Source organism: Phasianus colchicus, chromosome 2, assembly GCF_987193195.1.
Source record: "Phasianus colchicus chromosome 2, bPhaCol1.hap1.1, whole genome shotgun sequence".
Taxonomy (NCBI): domain Eukaryota; kingdom Metazoa; phylum Chordata; class Aves; order Galliformes; family Phasianidae; genus Phasianus; species Phasianus colchicus.
Genome location: NC_143437.1, coordinates 107,502,647 through 107,519,749, shown reverse-complemented (window position 1 = coordinate 107,519,749; position 17,103 = coordinate 107,502,647). Strand labels below are relative to the sequence as shown.

The following is a 17,103-nucleotide window of genomic DNA, read 5'->3' as shown; positions in this document are numbered from 1 at the left end:
CTGAGAATTGTTAAAGCATTCTCAGGTCCATCTCAGATTTCAAAGCATGGCTTGGCGTTGTATGAGGTACCTTCCAAGCAGCAGCTGCAAAAGACTAACTTCTAACAGCCACCCTAAACAGCTTTTCCAGAGGCCCAACAACTTGCAGATGAAATTACAGGAGCTGTAATTGAAAAGAAAGTGAGAATTTGTTTTCTGCACATGCTACGAAGCTGTAACCTAATACTTAACCAAACCATGCAGCATGCCCAGGGCCAGCTGCAGACAGCATACAGTTGAGCTCACCAGAAACTATGCACCTAAACCACATCAAATGAATCATATCCTACAAATGCCCATATCCTCCACTCCCAGCAAGCGAGGCACCCACTGATAACTAACTCAGAAGCAGTTGCCCATGCTGTAGATATGGGAAATTCAAGAATATGAGCCCTAGCTATGGGGAATATGAGGACCAAAGTTATGGACACATCTAGCATGGCAGGAGGGAGAGGAGCACGACCCATCCCAGCCTGCTCTCTTAACTTAGCAGCATGGTAAAGTGTCAGCAAGCAGCAGTAATGGAAGAATCTATGCCTTTTATTTATTTATTTCAGAAAATACTTCTGTTGAGTTTATCACAAAAGTCATTGAACAATAAACGACAACGAACATAAACCGTACAAAAAAAATTTACGTGACAGGAAGAATGAAACAAATGAGATATGGATAAAATATTGGAGAGTGTCACTTCCCCACCACCCCTCTCCAAAATTTAAAACTTTGGAATATGGAAGAACAAAAATTTTCCTCGAGTTCCTTTTGCTGAAGTTTTGGTCCATGGAATTCAACATACCTGAAGGAAAGCTACGTGCCTCCGCCAGGCTTTCATAACAGCCATCCTTCCTCTCTGCCAGCAAAACTCCCACCCACAGCCCCGAGGTTACGTAACAAACTTCACAGTTTGAGTACAAAGCCTGCCAAAAAAACATCTACTACATGCTCACAAAGCTTCCAGGAAGGCTGTAAATCAGACCTCAAAATCTCCACCTACTGTTGGTGCATGTCAGGGTCCATCTACCAAAACTTCATCCAAGGTAAGAAGCAGCTGTTGCTGCAAATCCCCATGCAGCAATGCTGGGGTACCAACAGGCCTTGGGAATAACTTCGGGGTCAGAGGAGAATCCTGGGGTAGTCCTCCCCTCTGACAGGGAAGCATATCAGAAATACATCTTAAAACAACAAGATAAGGGTAAGGGGTCCTACAGAGGAACTGGAACTTGTCTTTACCACTAACCCAAACACAAGTAAGAAAAATCCTAAACAAAAAGAAACAAAACAACATATCTGTAATGCCCCACAAAGTACGAGTCACTCAAAAATTATATGTGAAATGCTACATCTGTTCTTCTTCAACCCTCTTCTCTTCCCAAGCCCATCCCTGAACTCTCTGCAACAAAAAGAGAGAACTACTGCCAGTATTTCAAAGGCTTCTAGGCTAGGACAGGAGAACACTACACTGCACACCAAAAATCACAGACTACTCAGTCCCTGACCTTATGTTGGTAACAGACACAGATGGCAGAATCAGCCTCAAGCCCATAGGAAGGGTGCAGAGCAAGCAATAATTACACAAAGTCGGAACTTGCATAGTCTCTATCGGTTTCTGCACTGTGGCAGAAAACAGCTCTTGCTTCGGGTTGGGTTTGTTGGTGTGGTTGTGGGTTTGTTGTTTTTTTTTTGCAGATGACAGGGGGCTTGACAGGATGGGATGCAAGAAGAGCATCCAGTCAATGACAGAGGGTCTCAGCATCTTTGCACACAAAGCAGTCAAGGGAAGACTGACCACTAACTGTTTGCAGTGAAAGTTCTTTGGGCTGAAAAGAAGGCTTGGCCTGCTGAGAAATGCCATGGACATAAAAGCAGTTACTGCAGAGATGGTGTTTGCACTAAAAGCCAGAGACGAAAGCAGTTCGGGGCAGCCCCTCCAACGGGGGGCAGATTGGAAACCTCGAGGATGAGACTTCTCATTGCTATATAGCAAAGGCTCAGCACTAAATAACCAACAGAAGTCATGCCATGCTTTGGCATAACAGGAGAAGGAAAGATTTCAGAGGATTAAAGACAGACGAAGGCAAAAAAGAACATCATCTCTAGGCTTAAGAAAAAAAAACAAACAAACAGAAGGAAAACATGGAAATATTTTCAAAACAAACTGTCCCTTTTACTGGTAGCTCTATCAAAAGACAAAAAAAAAAAAATCTAAACAAAAAAAATACATAAATGTAGCGTATGTTGTACATATGTCATAAGGAGAAAGGGCGTTCAGCTGCTGCTATAGTACACAGATCAAGCATACGAGACGCTACACGGCAACATAAGGCACTTGGGATACAAGGCATAATTAGCTACTCTATGAAGACACGGGATTGTGCAAGTGGAAAAGCTGCCTGAAGCGAAGCAGGCAGGAAGAGGAATTATTCAGCAGCCGGTTTCTGAGGGGATTGTATGTGTCATCTGTTAACAGAGCCAATCCTCAGCTGTTGTGAGGCGCTAGCTTCAAAGTCTCCTTCCTCACTTCCCCTCAAAGAGGGGGACCTTCTTCCAGACTCCTGCTGACATTTTGTTTGACACTCAGAGGTCACGGGAGTGGAGGAACAAGTGGAATCTGACCAACTGTACTCATGTCCCTATACATTTTCTCCCTCCTGTGCCCAGCATTAGCTGAGGCTCTGCAAGGAAAGGAGGAAGGGAGAAAAGACATCGACAAAAAGAGGGAGGAAAAAGCAACTCCATTCAAAGAGTGGCAGACAAACAACTGGTCTCTCACTCTCCAAAAGACAAAAGATACAAAAGACAACTGTGCCAGCCTCAATGCAAAAAGCCCAAGCTAGAATCATGCCCGGAGGGGCTGAGCAAGTGACATGCCATGAGACCACACATCCCACCACCCATAAGGAAGGTGGGCTTCCATCCTGCCTTGCATATCAAAGAGTGGCCAGGCTCTCCTCAACCCCACACACCGGGAGCTACAGCTGACTTTGCTGCACAAGAGGCACCAACAGCAAAGCCTGGCTACAGAAAGCACCCCAGAAAAGAGCTATGGGGTGAGAAGCACCCATCAGCCAAATCCAAACTGGTGCACAGACCCCAAGGAAGCCCACTGACCCGTGAAAACCCTGGGCAGGAGGTGCTGCCCACCAGCAAAGGGGAGCAAGCCAGTGGGACCTGGGCTTCCCCCAGACCTCAGGTCAGGGAGGTGCAAGAAGGAGAGTGGTCTGTAGCAAAAGACGGCCTCTGAGGTAGATTTAAGACAACTCCATTTGCCAACAGCTATGTCTCACAGGCCTTTCCTAATGTACAAGCTACTCCTCATAGCCCTTGGCTTCCTTCCTGTCATCTCATTCACAGCTCAGAAAGGGATGAAGGGGCTAGGGTTTTTGGAAGAAACCCTACATTTGATAGCACCTTGGGTGGATACAAGCTGTGTATCCTATGGAAAGAAAGAGAAGCTGGTGGCTGCAGATGGCACAGCTGGACTGACATGGTAGGAATGAGGATGGCTAAGCATAAGGGGCACAGTCCCATTAATGCAAAACCCTTTGCAGCAGTCACTTCGCTTGTCTGGAGGTGGTGACGAGCCATGAGCGCACCAGGTCTGAGGCACAGGAGGTTGACAGGAGCCAGGCCAGGGCTCAGAGTGGGGCAGGACTCGAGGATTCACCTGGACCTGAGGATGTCACTGCCCCACAGCAAGGCATGATGAGCTGCAGAGCCCTGAGCCCAGCTCTCAGTGCTGGGGGGTGCAGAGCAATTACAGGGCAATCCAGAGGATAAAGGGGACCCAGCTGTACCAGAAAAGCTGGGGCAAGCAAAGGCTAGGATGTGGGTCCTGTAGGAAGAGGGAACTCTGCTTCCTAGATCACCTTCTCTGCTTCCTAGATCACCAAAATTAGCTCGAAGCCAGGAGCTGGAGGAACCCCACTCAACCAGAGAGAGACAAGACACAGCAGAGGTTCCTCCTTCAGACACCAGTCCCTATTTGCAGCATTGACATCATGCAACACGTTCTGAGTGCTGGCTGGAGTGCCCCATGAGGGGAAACCATCAGCCATGAGCACCTCACGGGTCTCAGAGTCCCCGTACTTTTCCCCTGGAGCCCGTTCCCATAGCTGACACATGGAGCCTTCAAACTACCATGGCCCTGAAGCAGGAGATGGGGAAATCAACACAGAGAGAGGGGAGAAACATGCTGTAGGAGCAAAAAAATATTTTGGAACCATCTACAACGCATTTGTAACAAAAATCCCAAATAACCAAACACTAAAATAGAAAAAAAATAATAAAATTGCACACTGATTTACGGTGAAACAGAGGAAGGCAAAACCAGGAGGCTTGGAAAAGGCTCCTACAGGGGAAAGGAGCAGGGGAAAGGGACCTTTTTGGTTTTATTGCAAATGGTTCAAGAAAGTAAGAAAGAAAGGGAGGAGAGAGAGACACCTCGGACAGACGACCTGCTCCCAAGCTGCTCAAGACAACCTTGTGAGGACTGGGAGGAAGGGCTGCCCTCAGTCCTGGCACCTCGCCCTCCTCCCCAGGAGCCGAGGCCTTTCTTCTAGGGTGATTTCAGCTTCTTGGTTCGCAGCGAGGTGCCGTTCTCCGCTTTCACCACTCCATTTTCATGGTAACCTGGGGACAGAGAAAGAAAACCTCACCCACGACATCCTGCACGGGCCAGAATCATATATTGATATATATTCTATATATCATTATAGAATGGTTTGAGTTGGAAGAGATCTTAAAGCCCATCCAAGGGCCACAGGCAGGGACACCTCCCACAGCCCAGGCTGCCCACAGCCCCATCCAGCCTGCCTTCGGGCACTGCAGAGACGGGGCACCCACAGTTTTCTGGGCAGCCTGCTTCCCAGTGCTCCCTGCTCACCCGAGTCTCTCTTGAGCGGCTTGGCTGGCTGCTTGGCGCAGGCCGCGGCCCGCTTCCGGCTGCTCTGCTCGTGCCAGTATTCCCGCCAGCGCCGCAGCTGGAAGTGGATGAAGCGCCACATCACCGAGGCCTGGAAGAGGCACACCAACAGCAGCACACTCATTCTGGCAGGGGCGGAGAAGAGGCAAGGCTGAGAAGAGAGGAGCCAGGCCACCATTGGCCTGGCCTTCACCCCACACCGGTGGCCCAGGTTCCCCTGGACAGATGGATGTTTCCTAGCATCCAGCCTGAACCTCCCCTGGCACAACTTGAGGCCATCACCTCTCATCCTGTCACTTATCTGGGAGAAGAGACCAACCCCCGTCTTGCCACAGCCTCCTTTCATAGAGTTGTACAGAGCTATAAGGATCATCTCAATCAGCACTGCCCAAAACACCACAGCCAGGGAGCCCATCCCATCCCCTGCTTCCCATGTTAACAGGCATCCAAACACATACAAGCAGATGGAAAAACTCCTTTTTCATTGACCACATCAATACACAGTTATGGGTCCACAAGGGAGAACACGCATGTCTTTCCCTAAGGTGTCTGCTTCAGTTCATCCTTTGTAACTGGTTTCTTCCTTCAACAAATATGAGGGAAATATTTTCACAAGATATTCACAGGAAAGGATGCAAAGAGGGAACAGATATGGTGCAGGACATTCCTACCTGAAGAGGATATGGTTGAAGAGAAAGCTGAAGAGATTCCCTTTCTCTGGCTCCAGGGCCTGGTTCTCCACGCGTGGCAGACCAAAGCCAATGACCAAGATGTAGAGGGTTAGCGTGAAGAGCTTGGTGACCACAAACACAACAGCCCAGACGTTAAACCTGATGGAAGGCAAGCAGAGATGTGGACAGGAGCAGCCTCTGGGCCCCATGGCCATAGGAAGCGCCCCATTCTCAGCGGAAGGTCACACTACCAGCATGCACCATGGTGCAGAAGCACTTTGTAGACATCTGCCCTAGTACATCTCCCCTTCCTGACCTGGAGATGCTCCAATGCTCCCAACTTTCCCCACCCTAACCTCAACCCAACTTCTTCTGGAGATACAGTGCGTGCTGCACTCTCAGTGTCCCCCAGTGTTGAGCTGCAAGATGACAGCAAAAGCCCAGAGGGCACTGGAGATGGAATGCCATGGCCAGCCCTCCCACTTACAGCTTCTCGTTGTTCTCATCTGTGAAGTAGACCAGCCGGGCCATGTGGAAGAAGAATTCCGCTAAATACTGCAACAGCAAGAGGATCAGCCCCAAGCGGGTTAAACTAGAAGGAAGGAAAAGAAAAAGTATCACCAAGCTGGTCAGCTTTGGTCTTTCACATCCAGAATGTTCCATCCGTAAGCTGCAGTAAGCAACAGACCAAAGCTGGACAGCTCCACAGCAGCAGATGATCAGATCGCAATGGTGAAATCCCTGACCCCAAAACATCAAAGCAACGAACCAGTAGTTTATCACTCACAAAGACAGCTTTCACGCTATTTACTTTATCCCCCTGGATTCTCAGCCCCAGACAAAGAATTTGGGGATAGAAAACCCTGCAAAAGCCCCAGCTCAAAACACAGAGGTAGACGACTCACTTGAGGAGGTACGCGCCAGCAATGTGCACCAGGTAGAGCGCAATGCACTGCAGCTGGCGTGGGATATCCTCCTGGCAGGGCAGAAAGCAGTGTTAATCTCCTCACTCTGTCCTCTCCTCCCTCCCCCCCCCCAAAATCCCAAAGCTCCAAGGAACCTGGAGCCCTTGGACAGCTCTCACCTTGCGAACTTTTTGGAAGTAGAGCTCTGGCAACGCGTGCAGCCAGTAGGCCAGCTGACACAAGTAGAAGAACTTCACCTGGAAGCTGAAGGCAGGGATGAGCTGTGGAGCGAGCCTTGGGCACTGTGGGCTCCTGTGGCCCCAAGCAATCCCCTCACTGCTCTGATGCCATTGGATTTAGGGGACTACATTTAGCCGAGTCTGGACTTCACCCAGATTTTTGTGCTGTGGTCTCCACATCCCCAGCAAATCTCACTCTTGCAAAACCCCAAGAAGGGAGAATTACCCCCTCTTCTTCGTTTCTACCATGGAAAACGAAGAGCAAAGTAACCTACCCAAGGTGATGAGTAACTAAACCATGAGGAAGCCCTTCAAGAACACCCTCCCCAAAGCCCCAAAGGAGATGCCCACCCCTGACCAGGATTTTGCTGCATGCAAAGGGCTCTGTGCTGCCAGCAGCCCGCTCTCAGCCACATGGAAAATGGCATGGGGGAAGGAAGCAGTCAGCCCGAGAACAAAATGTGAGTGCTTACGGAAGATAAACATGCGGGTAGTTTTCCCACAAACTCTGGGGGTTTGATATGTATCCTTCCTGAAACAGAGAGGCAAGTCTTCAGATAGAGGAACAAGGCAGCACGTGGTTATAATGAGGCAAGGTTAACGTCCCCCGCATGAGCCAGGACTGAGCTCTCCAAGCTCAGACATGTTCTCAGGTCTCTAGTTTCATGACATCCTCATGTTTGGGTAACAAAAGCTGTGTCTGTGGTTGCACCAAAGGTCCTGAGCTGAGGGATAGGATGTTTTAGGGTTTGGGCAATGCAAGGAGGATGCTCTGGAAACACTGGGATGAGATATCAGTAGTGCAGCTGCAAGAAACCACATGCATGGTCTGGGGGGCTTTTTCCCACCGTCATTTCCAGCCCAAATATCACTTAGTAAGAAGGAATGCTTCTGAGGAGAAAGAGGAACAAAAAACGCCTACAAAATCAATTAAATATGCATCGCATAGTTTGATTTTCCACCTGCCTGCATTCCCCTGCACTCACAGAGATTACAGGAGCATTTGCACAGCTCCTGCCACAGGGGTCTGCATTGAGTTTTGCAAAGAGATTTTGGCATGGAAAATTCATCCTGCCTGAGGCCAGCTGTCACCATCACCTGTGCCCTCACTGCCCCAAGACTTTTTTTTGGTTGACATGACTCCTGAATGCCCAGGAGAGGGGCAAGGGATGCAAAGGATGACCTGCTCTGTGCAGTGTGGGCAGGAGCAAAGCCCAAAGGTTCCCAAAGGGACTGCTCTGGAGGTGACAGCGGTCCTCTAAGAGGGCTGTCAGATCCCCTGAGCAGCAGGGAGGGGACCTCTCCCCAGGCATCCATTTCCAGCATGGCCAGAGACCACAGCGAGACCCCAACGCATATCAAATCCTCCTCATTGCTAAAACACTCTGATCTCTCCAACACCATCTGCCTAAGGGCTGATGGGGGATTCTTTGCTTTCATTGAGGTTTTTCTTCACCAGAAACTCAAAATTCCCCCCAGGAAACCCGAAGTCCAGCCAATCCCATGCCTTACCGTCACCACAACGTACAAGCACCAAATCAAAGAGGTGAGGTGGAAGACAACCAGTTGCCCTGACTCATTGAACTTGCTGTGTTTGACTTTGGACAGATGGAGACGCCTGTTGATTTTCTGGGATGAAGCAGAGGGAAAGGAGAAAGGAAAAGAAAATGTGAACCACCATGTCAGCAAATCTCCTTCCTCTTCTTCCTCCATGTCCTAAGCATTGCCCAAAGATGATGGCTCACACATGGCCACCCCAGCCTCTGGACTACACCAGAGCCACATTCAATTGCAGCAGGACAGTGTCCCATCCATGGTACTTGAGACAATCCATCTACTCCATCTACACCAAACTGCACTCACGTCCAGGGCGTATTCCTGCACCACTGCATGCAGGATGATGGCAATGAAGATGTAGAAGAGGATGGTGACCAAATCCTTCAGACCGTAGTGATATTGGACCAGCTCCCCATCTGCAAAGAGACCAAATTGTGGGTAAGACCTCCCAATGCCAACGATTTCCAAGGCTTATAGCTCACTTGAAGCCTTGTGGTGGCTACAACCAACACAGCTTGGATGGGAACATGCATTTTGGAGGCAGAGAGAAGTCAAGACTATGCCAGTGGCCACGTGGCTAGAATAAAGCCCTGGAAAAAAGGGCTTCAGCTTGAGTTAGGTCATTGGCAGCGTGGGGACAGCTTCTCCTTAATTGTCACACACCTCAAGGGAGGTGATACTCAGGAGCAGGACTCAGCTGCCTGAACACAGGTGTAACGTGCTATAAAGAGATCCAAGAAAGCAGCATGGGGCTAGAGGATGAGAAATAGTACTCGTGGAAAGCCTGCACTTCCAGAGCAATGGGAGACCTAACAGCACCCCAACTACACCCACAGTCTGCATTTCGGTATCTATCTGCAGTCTTGCAGTTTATGGGCAAGAAGTAGATTTGGGGAGAGCTGCAGAAAGCATTGCAACGTGAAGCTCAGGCCCTGCCAAGCTGCTGCTTCCCCTTTCCCCAGTCCTCACTATCTGATCTGTCACCAACGCTCTTTACCCTCAAATAAAGCTTTAGCCCGTATTTTTTTTTTAAGACTGGAAGTATCCTAGTAAGGTTGGAATAGGGTTTATGAAGACAGCTGGTGTGAAGATGTGCACGACCTGGTCCCTATGTTCTGGGCTTTGTACAAAACCAGAAGTTGAGCTAATGCCTCCACCAGGGTTTATAACCACAGTATATGATAAAATTGCAAGGCTAAAGACGAGTAAATCACTTCAGGCGCAGGAGAGGAAGTTGTCTGGACTGTGCTGTAGGGGAACACAGACCACAATTCAATTTGGGAGCAGAGTGAGTCCTTCAGCCATAACTTAGTGGGCTGCCCTTCCATCTTCTCTGTGTCTGCCTCATCCTATTCTTGTTACACCCTTCTCTTCAACTGGAGGAATGCTCAACACCTTTCAATAAGCCACACCATCCTGCTGCCAGGCCAGGCTTTGTGTGTTCCAAGTGTACGCCCCATGCTGAGCTCCATGCTTTACCCAAACCACTTCTTTTTGCCTCCATACCATGCTCACAGCCCCGACTGTGGCTGGGAGGTAGGAATGAGCAGCCAAAACACAAGCAAACCCTTTTTTCGCCACATTTCTCACGTTTGAAGACCCATCACTGGGAGGTGAGGCCATGGCAGCCAGCAGCAAGGATTTGGGGTGATTCCTTCCCCGGAGCAGCAGCATCTCTTACCTGTGGTAGGCACACTGATGTTATACTGAGGTAAGATGAAGAGGAAGGCAGTCTTGGCTGTAACCTGTCAAAGACACACAAAAGGGGCATAAAGCAAATTTAATTGCTAAATTCATTCCTCTGCCAACGTTTACTGTGCTGGGAAAGGGGATGTGAGGCAGGCAGATGGGAAGTGTGTAGGCATTGGTATGGAAAGAAGACTTCCCAATGGAACCAAGTATTTGGGAAGGGGGAAGATAAAAGAAAGAGAAATCTGGAAAAGCCAGCAAAGCCTGGTGGGGAAGCTAATCCTGGAGGATGAGCACCCCTTCAGCAGCACCCATCAACCCCAAGTGTTACCCAGCCACTGCTGTGGTCCCACCAAGCTCTGCAGCGTTACGTACTGTGTTAATTACAATCATCCCTCAGACCCATCCATTCTACTCTCCAGAATGAACCAAAGAAAATAAAATTCCAGACATGAGACAATGGGTCCTCTGCCAAGAAGGGTATGCTGTTCATTCTTCATTATTGCTTTTAATTGAAGGGAGGGAACCCCAGCACCCAAGCAGAAGGCTCTGTGGTGCTGTGGCAGAGCTGAGCATCCCATCCCTGTACCCCAAAGAAGCTCCAAAACTGGCACATCCCAAAACCCAACATCAGCCTCTGACCATGCCCTTGTCTTTGTCCAAGCCTGCGTACTGGCAGGGTTTTACCTCCAGCCAAAGGGCTTCACAAGCCTCCAGCCTCTCATACAACCAACCCCAACAGTGCCACAGCTGACAGACAGCTTCACAGGCATAGTTGCAACTATTTAAGAGCTGAGAACTATTAAAAACCCAGCTGGAAGGATTGCTTCATGTCTTGCAGGACGTAGTTACTAGGGGAGAAAACACAGGGGCTTTGCCAAGCACTCCCATCCTGTTCCTAAGGGCATTGAGCAAGGGGCTGATGCAGCTGCCCCAATGCCAAAATGCTGCTGGGCTCTGCTGACGGAGGAACAGAGAAGTGAGGAGCACAGTGCCCAAGGAGAGGGAGACATCAGGCAGAATTTGGGACGGTTATGGAAAAAGTGCATCGCCTGGCTGGCTTAAGGAGATGCTCCTGGCTCTTGTAAGCCCTGCTGGCAAAGAAAGCAAGGTTACTTCATCCTGGAGTACAGCACAACCAGAAGCACCATCTCCAGGACGAAGTCCTGGAACCAGCCAGAGAGGCTGGGGTGCATCACCAGAGCTGCATCTGTGGCTTTTGGAGATGGCCCTCAGGCTTTCTAAAGTCCCAAACACAGCTTTGGATGGGCAGAGTGGCAGCTTCCAGAGTAGCAGCTCCATGAGATGGAGCACACAATGGATGGTGCGAACCAGCAGGAACACAGCAACCAGGACACCAGTGACATCCCTCCATTCTTCAATCCTTGAATCATTCAGGTTGGAAAAGACCTCCAAGATCACCCAGTCCAATCCCCCTATGCCCACTGCCCAGTCCTTCAGTGCCACATCCCCATGGTTTTGAACACCTCCATGCATGGTGACCCCACCACCTCCCTGGGCAGCTGTGCCACTGCATCACCGCTCTTTCAGAGAAGAAATCTTTCCTAACACCCAACCAAAACCTCCCTTGACATCTTCCCGATGGTTGGACTTAATGATCTTACTGGTCTTTCCAACCTTAATGATCCTATGAAGGCAGAAGCGAGGGTTCCTTAGTTCAGGAAGCAGACAGTTCTAAGCTCCCATTGAGCAGCTTGTGGATAGGCCACAGAAAGAAGAAGCCGGCGAGGCGAGGATTATTCAGAGGCACAAGACCTGCAGCAGGAAGACACTCGCTGTGTTCACACTGAAATAAGATCTTGATACTGGAATTTTACAAGGGGAGTGGGATTTAACTGCAAAGGACGAGACACCACATAGGAAGTCCTTTATGCTCCACCACATCCAGGTGGCTTTGGGAAACCCCCACTGGGCAGCCCCCACTGCTCTCTGCTCCCTGTGCCAGGGCTCAGGCACCCACCCAGCACAGCGGTGCTGCTGATGGCAGCTCCTGGGCTCCAGGCTGTGCCCTGTGTCCCTGGGCTGCCCCAGACTCCATGGAGCACAGCCCCATCCCGTTGCATCCCCTTTGAAAATTTATGGCTGCAGTGAGACCCCCTGAGACCCCCCTGCTCTGGGCCAAGCAGCCCCAGCTCTCACAGCCTCTGATCACTGCTGAGCTGTTGGAGGAGGCTGGGGGAGCTGCAGCAGCCCGAGCTGGGAAAATATTTCCAGTGCTTGAAAAACAACTTTAATTACAGATAAAATGCTGTCAGAAGACTTTTCTCTGTTGTTTTTCTTTTTTTTTCTTCTCTCTTCCACCAGCCGCAGTGTTTGCTGAAAGAAAGCCGTGTTGATCCGTGGTAGGCATTGACACAGGCTCTATATGTAAACCAAAGGCCAAACTTTGGACCAGAGCTTCGGAAAGTAAACAGCAGCCGTTCCCAAAAGCCCTCCTCCAAGGGCAGTGCAGCCCCTCTGCCTACACATGGCTCACCCCACAGCAGGGCACCACGGCAGCATGGAAAAGTTAATCCTGCACAAAGTCCCACTCACAACCCACGAATTGATAGCCCTTCCAGCTCAGGTATTAAAGAAACCCTCAAAACAGCACGATCTCCCCCAAATTTAACTTGCACAAATGCTGCCCGACCCCATCCTGCGCTCCCCAATCTGGGCATGAGCAAGGTGGGCAGCTGCAGGCTCAGCCAAGCCCAGCTTGACTTTCATTCTTCTGCCAAACAGTGAAAATAAGAAATGCAAAGTGAGGATGGAGAGCAGCTGCTTTGTGTTTCCAAACTTCAGCTGGTTTTGGTGAAAAAAAAAAAATTAAAAAAAAATTAAACTTTACACACTGGGCTTTGGTGGAGACTGTGACTGCATGCAATCTGTACAGCAAAAGCCATGGAGTCATGGAATAACAGAATCATAGAATGCTTTGAGTTGGAAGGGACCTTTTAAGGCCATCTGTCCCACTCCCTGCACTGAGCAGGGACACCCACAGCTCAGTGCTCAGAGCCCATCCAGCCTGACCTTGGCTGTCCCAAAGAAGGGACTCCACTGCACTCACAACATCTGGGAGGGTTTTGTGTCATGGAGGCTTTGGGCTGGGTGGGAAGGCAAGGATGGCTCTTTTGGGATGGCTCCTTTTGAGGGAATGCCCCCACAACCCATTTTTCCTCTATGAGGATGCACCCAGCACCCAAGCAGGCAAAGCAGTATTGTGTCCCCATGTCACCACCAGTACCCAATCCTTGCTGCAAAACAACTCCCAGGCTGCTTCTGCTATCAACCCATGGAGATGGGGTGAAGTTGTGAACTGAAGGGATGCTCAAAAAGGATTTCATGTCATTACATCATTATGGTTGGAAATGGCCCAGCAGCCATGGAAACAGCCATCCCAGGCTGGATGTGGCTCTGGGCAGCCTGGTCTGCTGGTTGGTGACCCTGCACATAGCAGGGGGTTGGAACTAGATGAGATGAGTGTCCTTTTCAACCCAGGTCATTCTATAATTCTATGATTCTACAATAACCAAGTTCCCCAAGATCAACCCAAGCCACCCCCACCCGCTGCCCACATCCCTCAGTGACTCATCAGCGACCCCCATCATACATATGCTCTGAAGTGGGAGATGCTCAGCAGCCTTTGAGCATCACCTCCATTGCCCGTGTTGCCTGGAGTGGGGCTGCCTGGGAAAAGGTTAAAAATCCCATGTATAGAGCCCTCCCCTGCAGGAAACGGCCCTATTGTGAGCAGCACTGCGCTGCTTCCGCATGGGGAAGGTGGGAACCCAGAGAGGAGGATGGGGAGGACACCCAGGCATTGAAAAGACATCCAAAGGCAGAAATGTCTGAAGGGAGCTTATAAACTGGAGTTGGAATGGCTGTTTATGAGGGTGGCTAGTGATAGGACAAGGGGGAATGGTTTTAAACTGAGAGAGGGGAAGTTTAGGTTGGATATGAGGAGGAAGTTTTTCACCCAGAGGGTGGTGAGGCACTGGAACAGGTTGCCCAAGGAGGTTGTGGATGCCCCATTCCTGCAGGCATTCAAGGCCAGGCTGGATGTGGCTCTGGGCAGCCTGGGCTGCTGGTTGGTGACCCTGCACATAGCAGGGGGTTGGAACTGGATGAGCTTCGTGGTCCTTTTCAACCCAGGCCATTCTGTCATTCTATGATTCTATGAAATGTCCAAGCTGGCACCAAAAAAAGCACAGTGGGATGGCAGCAACGGGCAAAGGGACCCCAGAGGGAAGGCTGAAGATGAGCAAGACAAAGAAGTGAGGACCAAAAGAGGCATCCCAAGCCCTCGCTATGGAGAGGATGACGATGGATGCTGCCCAACACAACCACCCTGGAGGAGGACCCTGCCAGCAATCAGCACAAGCAGGAGATTGAATTAAAAGCTATGGAAATAAAAGAAGAAGAGACCTTTCCTCAACCCCCCAGCTCTGCCTCAGCCCCGTGGGGGGGCTCAGCACTGCGGCCACCGAAACCCCACGTCCTCCTACAAGTTCTGTGCCCGAAAAATGCAGCTGCAGATGGGAACCACCAGAGATACAACCTCACCAAATTGCTTTTCTTTTAAAGCACCGGCAACGAAACTCGCATTGTTTGCATGCAGTTTCGGGATACAGAGCTGCACTCAGTGAAGCTGTGGCTTAAACCCACGCGATGCAACCCATGGGTTCCGTGCCCCATGAGCTGCTCGCTCCATCGGCGTGGAAAAAGAAGGGATTAAAAGCCAAAAAAAAAAAAAAAAAAGAAAAGAAAGGGGAGGGGGGGGGGGGGGTTTGTGCTGCCATCGGGAGGGTAAGAAGGAAATGGATTTCCTCCGGCTGCGATTTGCTGCAGAAGGAGACTTTCCTCCTCCGCCAGGCCCCCCGGCCACCCCTTTCCCGGCTGGATTTGCTTTGAAACGTGGCACTGGGCAGAAGGGGAGGGTTTGGGCGGGGATGGTGTGTGTGTGTGTGTGTGTAGGGGAAGGGGGGGGGTCCTGTTAGGCTGCAAAAAAGAGGCCGGCAGCCACCCGATGTGCCTCCACGTCGGGGAGAACTGGAGAAGGAGAAGGCGCTCCTTGAGGCCTCCGTCCCTCCTCCCGTCTCCTCCCCCGAAAGAGGAAATGTATAAATAAAGAAATAAATAAATAAATTCCAATTAAAAAAAAGAAAGAAAGAAAGTACTGAAGCTGAGAGGGAAGGCGCCGGAGCAGGGAGAGTGTTCCCAGCACTGCTCAACCACAACTGAGCTTCCCATGGAAGAACCAGGGAGGGGGAATGATTTGCCATAGTGGAACCTCCGGTGCTCATCCCATGGAGAAAACATCTGGAAAGGGGGCTGGAGTGGAGAAAAAGCCCCCAAAATAAACTTCCAGTGGGGGAAAATATGAACTGGGGCTTGGTTTTTCCTTTCCTTCCCAATGCATTCCTCTCCATGTGGGGTGGATGAGCGATGCGTCCCCATCCCATCCCCAGCAGCGGTGGCAGATCTGGGGGCACGTGCAGGAGAACCAAGATTTGCATGCACTCCCCCAGCTTGAGGCCCTTTTGCATCTGGTGAACCCCAGAAGGGTTGGGGGAGGCAAAAGGATGGCCAGCACGTAAGTCGGGATCCTTATTGGGATTTCAGCGAGGGGGGACCCCACCGTTGAGAGTGATGGTGAATGAATGGGGTGGCACTTGGCACCCCAAGCGTGGAAGAGATTGGTACCCCAAGGACAAAAGGAATTGGTACCCCAAGAATGGAGGATGCCTCAGGAATGGAGGAACCCCATCCCAAAAGATGGAAGGGCTCTGGTGCCCTAAGAATGGAGGGACCCCACCCCAAAGGATGGAAAGGCTCTGGTGCCCTAAGAATGGAGGGACCCCACCCCAAAGGATGGAAAGGCTCTGCTGCCCAAGAATGGAGGAACCCCACCCCAAAGGATGGAAAGGCTCTGGTGCCCCAGGAATGGAGGGACCCCACCCCAAAGGATGGAAAGGCTCTGGTGCCCTAAGAATGGAGGGACCCCACCCCAAAGGATGGAAAGGCTCTGGTGCCCTAAGAATGGAGGGACCCCACCCCAAAAGATGAAAGGGCTCTGGTGCCCCAAGAATGGAGGGACCCCATCCCAAAGGGCTCTGGTGCCCCAGGATGGAGGGAGTGTGCCCCACAGCCCCCCCAGAGCTGCTCATCTCTATGGGGGCCATTGGGACACCCCGACCATATTGGGGTGCGCAGGGGGACCCACACCGGGGTGGGAATGGAAAGGGGGTCGCGGGTGGTGGCGGGGCCGTCCTCGGTGGGCGGAGCCAACGGGGCAGGGCACGAACGGATCGGACACGCGTGGGGATGGGAAAGGGGAGGATAGCGGGGAGGGCTGGGGGGAGGGGAGGGTGGGGGAAGGGTGGTGGTCCTCACCTCGAACATGAGAGCGATGAGCACGATGAGCACCAGGCAGAAACCGATGTCGGCGTGGTTGTGGATGAGGAACTCCTGGCTGAAGAGCGGGTGGCTCTTGGCCCGTCGCCGGAAAGCCATGGCCGCGCCCGGCAGCGCTGCGGGACCGGGAGCGACTCGGGAGCCACCCGCCCCGCCGCAAACTTCCCCGGGCCCCGCACAACTTCGCGGAGCTCCGCGGCCGCCCCGCGCAGGCGCCGCCCCTCCCCGGTCCTCCCCGGCCCCACCTCCGCGGCTCCCGGCCCCACGCGTGGCCGCCGAGCTGCCCCGAATCCGCGAGCTGGGTGCGGGGGGAGCGCGGGGCTGCAGGGCGAAAAGGAGGAACTGCGGCGTGAAGTCGCAGCTCGGGAAAAGAAAACGCCAAAAAAAAACAAACGGCCAACAGTAATGCCGGGCTAGGAGAAGGGCAGCCCCGCGCCACGCATCGCATCCCCAATCCCTTGATGTTCTCCCAGCCTAAACGCGGCCACGAGCAGCACAGACCCACATTGAATCATAGAATCATAGCACTGCCCAGATTGAAAAGGACCACAATGATCATCTGGTTTCAACCCCCTGCTATGTGCAGGTCGCCAACCAGCAGACCAGGCTGCCCAGAGCCACATCCAGCCTGGCCTTGAATGCCTGCAGGGATGGGGTACATCCAA

General features: G+C 51.5%; 1 protein-coding gene across 2 annotated transcripts; it reads right to left on the bottom strand.

The window, feature by feature from the left end:
* Positions 1 to 573: 573 nt before the first annotated feature.
* TRAM2 (translocation associated membrane protein 2) lies at positions 574 to 16,649 on the bottom strand. Of its 2 annotated transcripts, XM_031603797.2 has the most exons (11): positions 16,418 to 16,645; positions 10,014 to 10,077; positions 8,639 to 8,748; positions 8,288 to 8,404; positions 7,249 to 7,307; positions 6,716 to 6,800; positions 6,537 to 6,607; positions 6,119 to 6,223; positions 5,632 to 5,790; positions 4,922 to 5,085; positions 574 to 4,668 (listed from the first exon to the last, which is right to left on the bottom strand). In XM_031603797.2, the coding sequence occupies exons 1-11, from the start codon at positions 16,535 to 16,537 to the stop codon at positions 4,595 to 4,597; spliced, it is 1,128 nt and encodes a 375-aa protein (XP_031459657.1). In that variant the 5' UTR covers positions 16,538 to 16,645; the 3' UTR covers positions 574 to 4,594. The 2 variants fall into 2 exon arrangements, with proteins under 2 accessions (XP_031459657.1, XP_089992753.1); XM_090136627.1 differs by lacking the exon at positions 574 to 4,668 and having other exon boundaries at positions 4,943 to 5,543; positions 16,418 to 16,649.
* Positions 16,650 to 17,103: the final 454 nt, after the last annotated feature.

Coding starts and splice junctions, on each gene's coding strand:
- TRAM2 (XM_031603797.2), bottom strand. CDS start 16,537: ATGGCTTTCCGGCGACGGGCCAAGAGCCACCCGCTCTTCAGCCAGGAG. Junction 5,791..6,118: donor GATGAGAACAACGAGAAGCT/GTAAGTGGGAGG, acceptor GCCTTCCATCAG/GTTTAACGTCTGGGCTGTTG. Junction 4,669..4,921: donor GCCGCTCAAGAGAGACTCGG/GTGAGCAGGGAG, acceptor CTCTGTCCCCAG/GTTACCATGAAAATGGAGTG.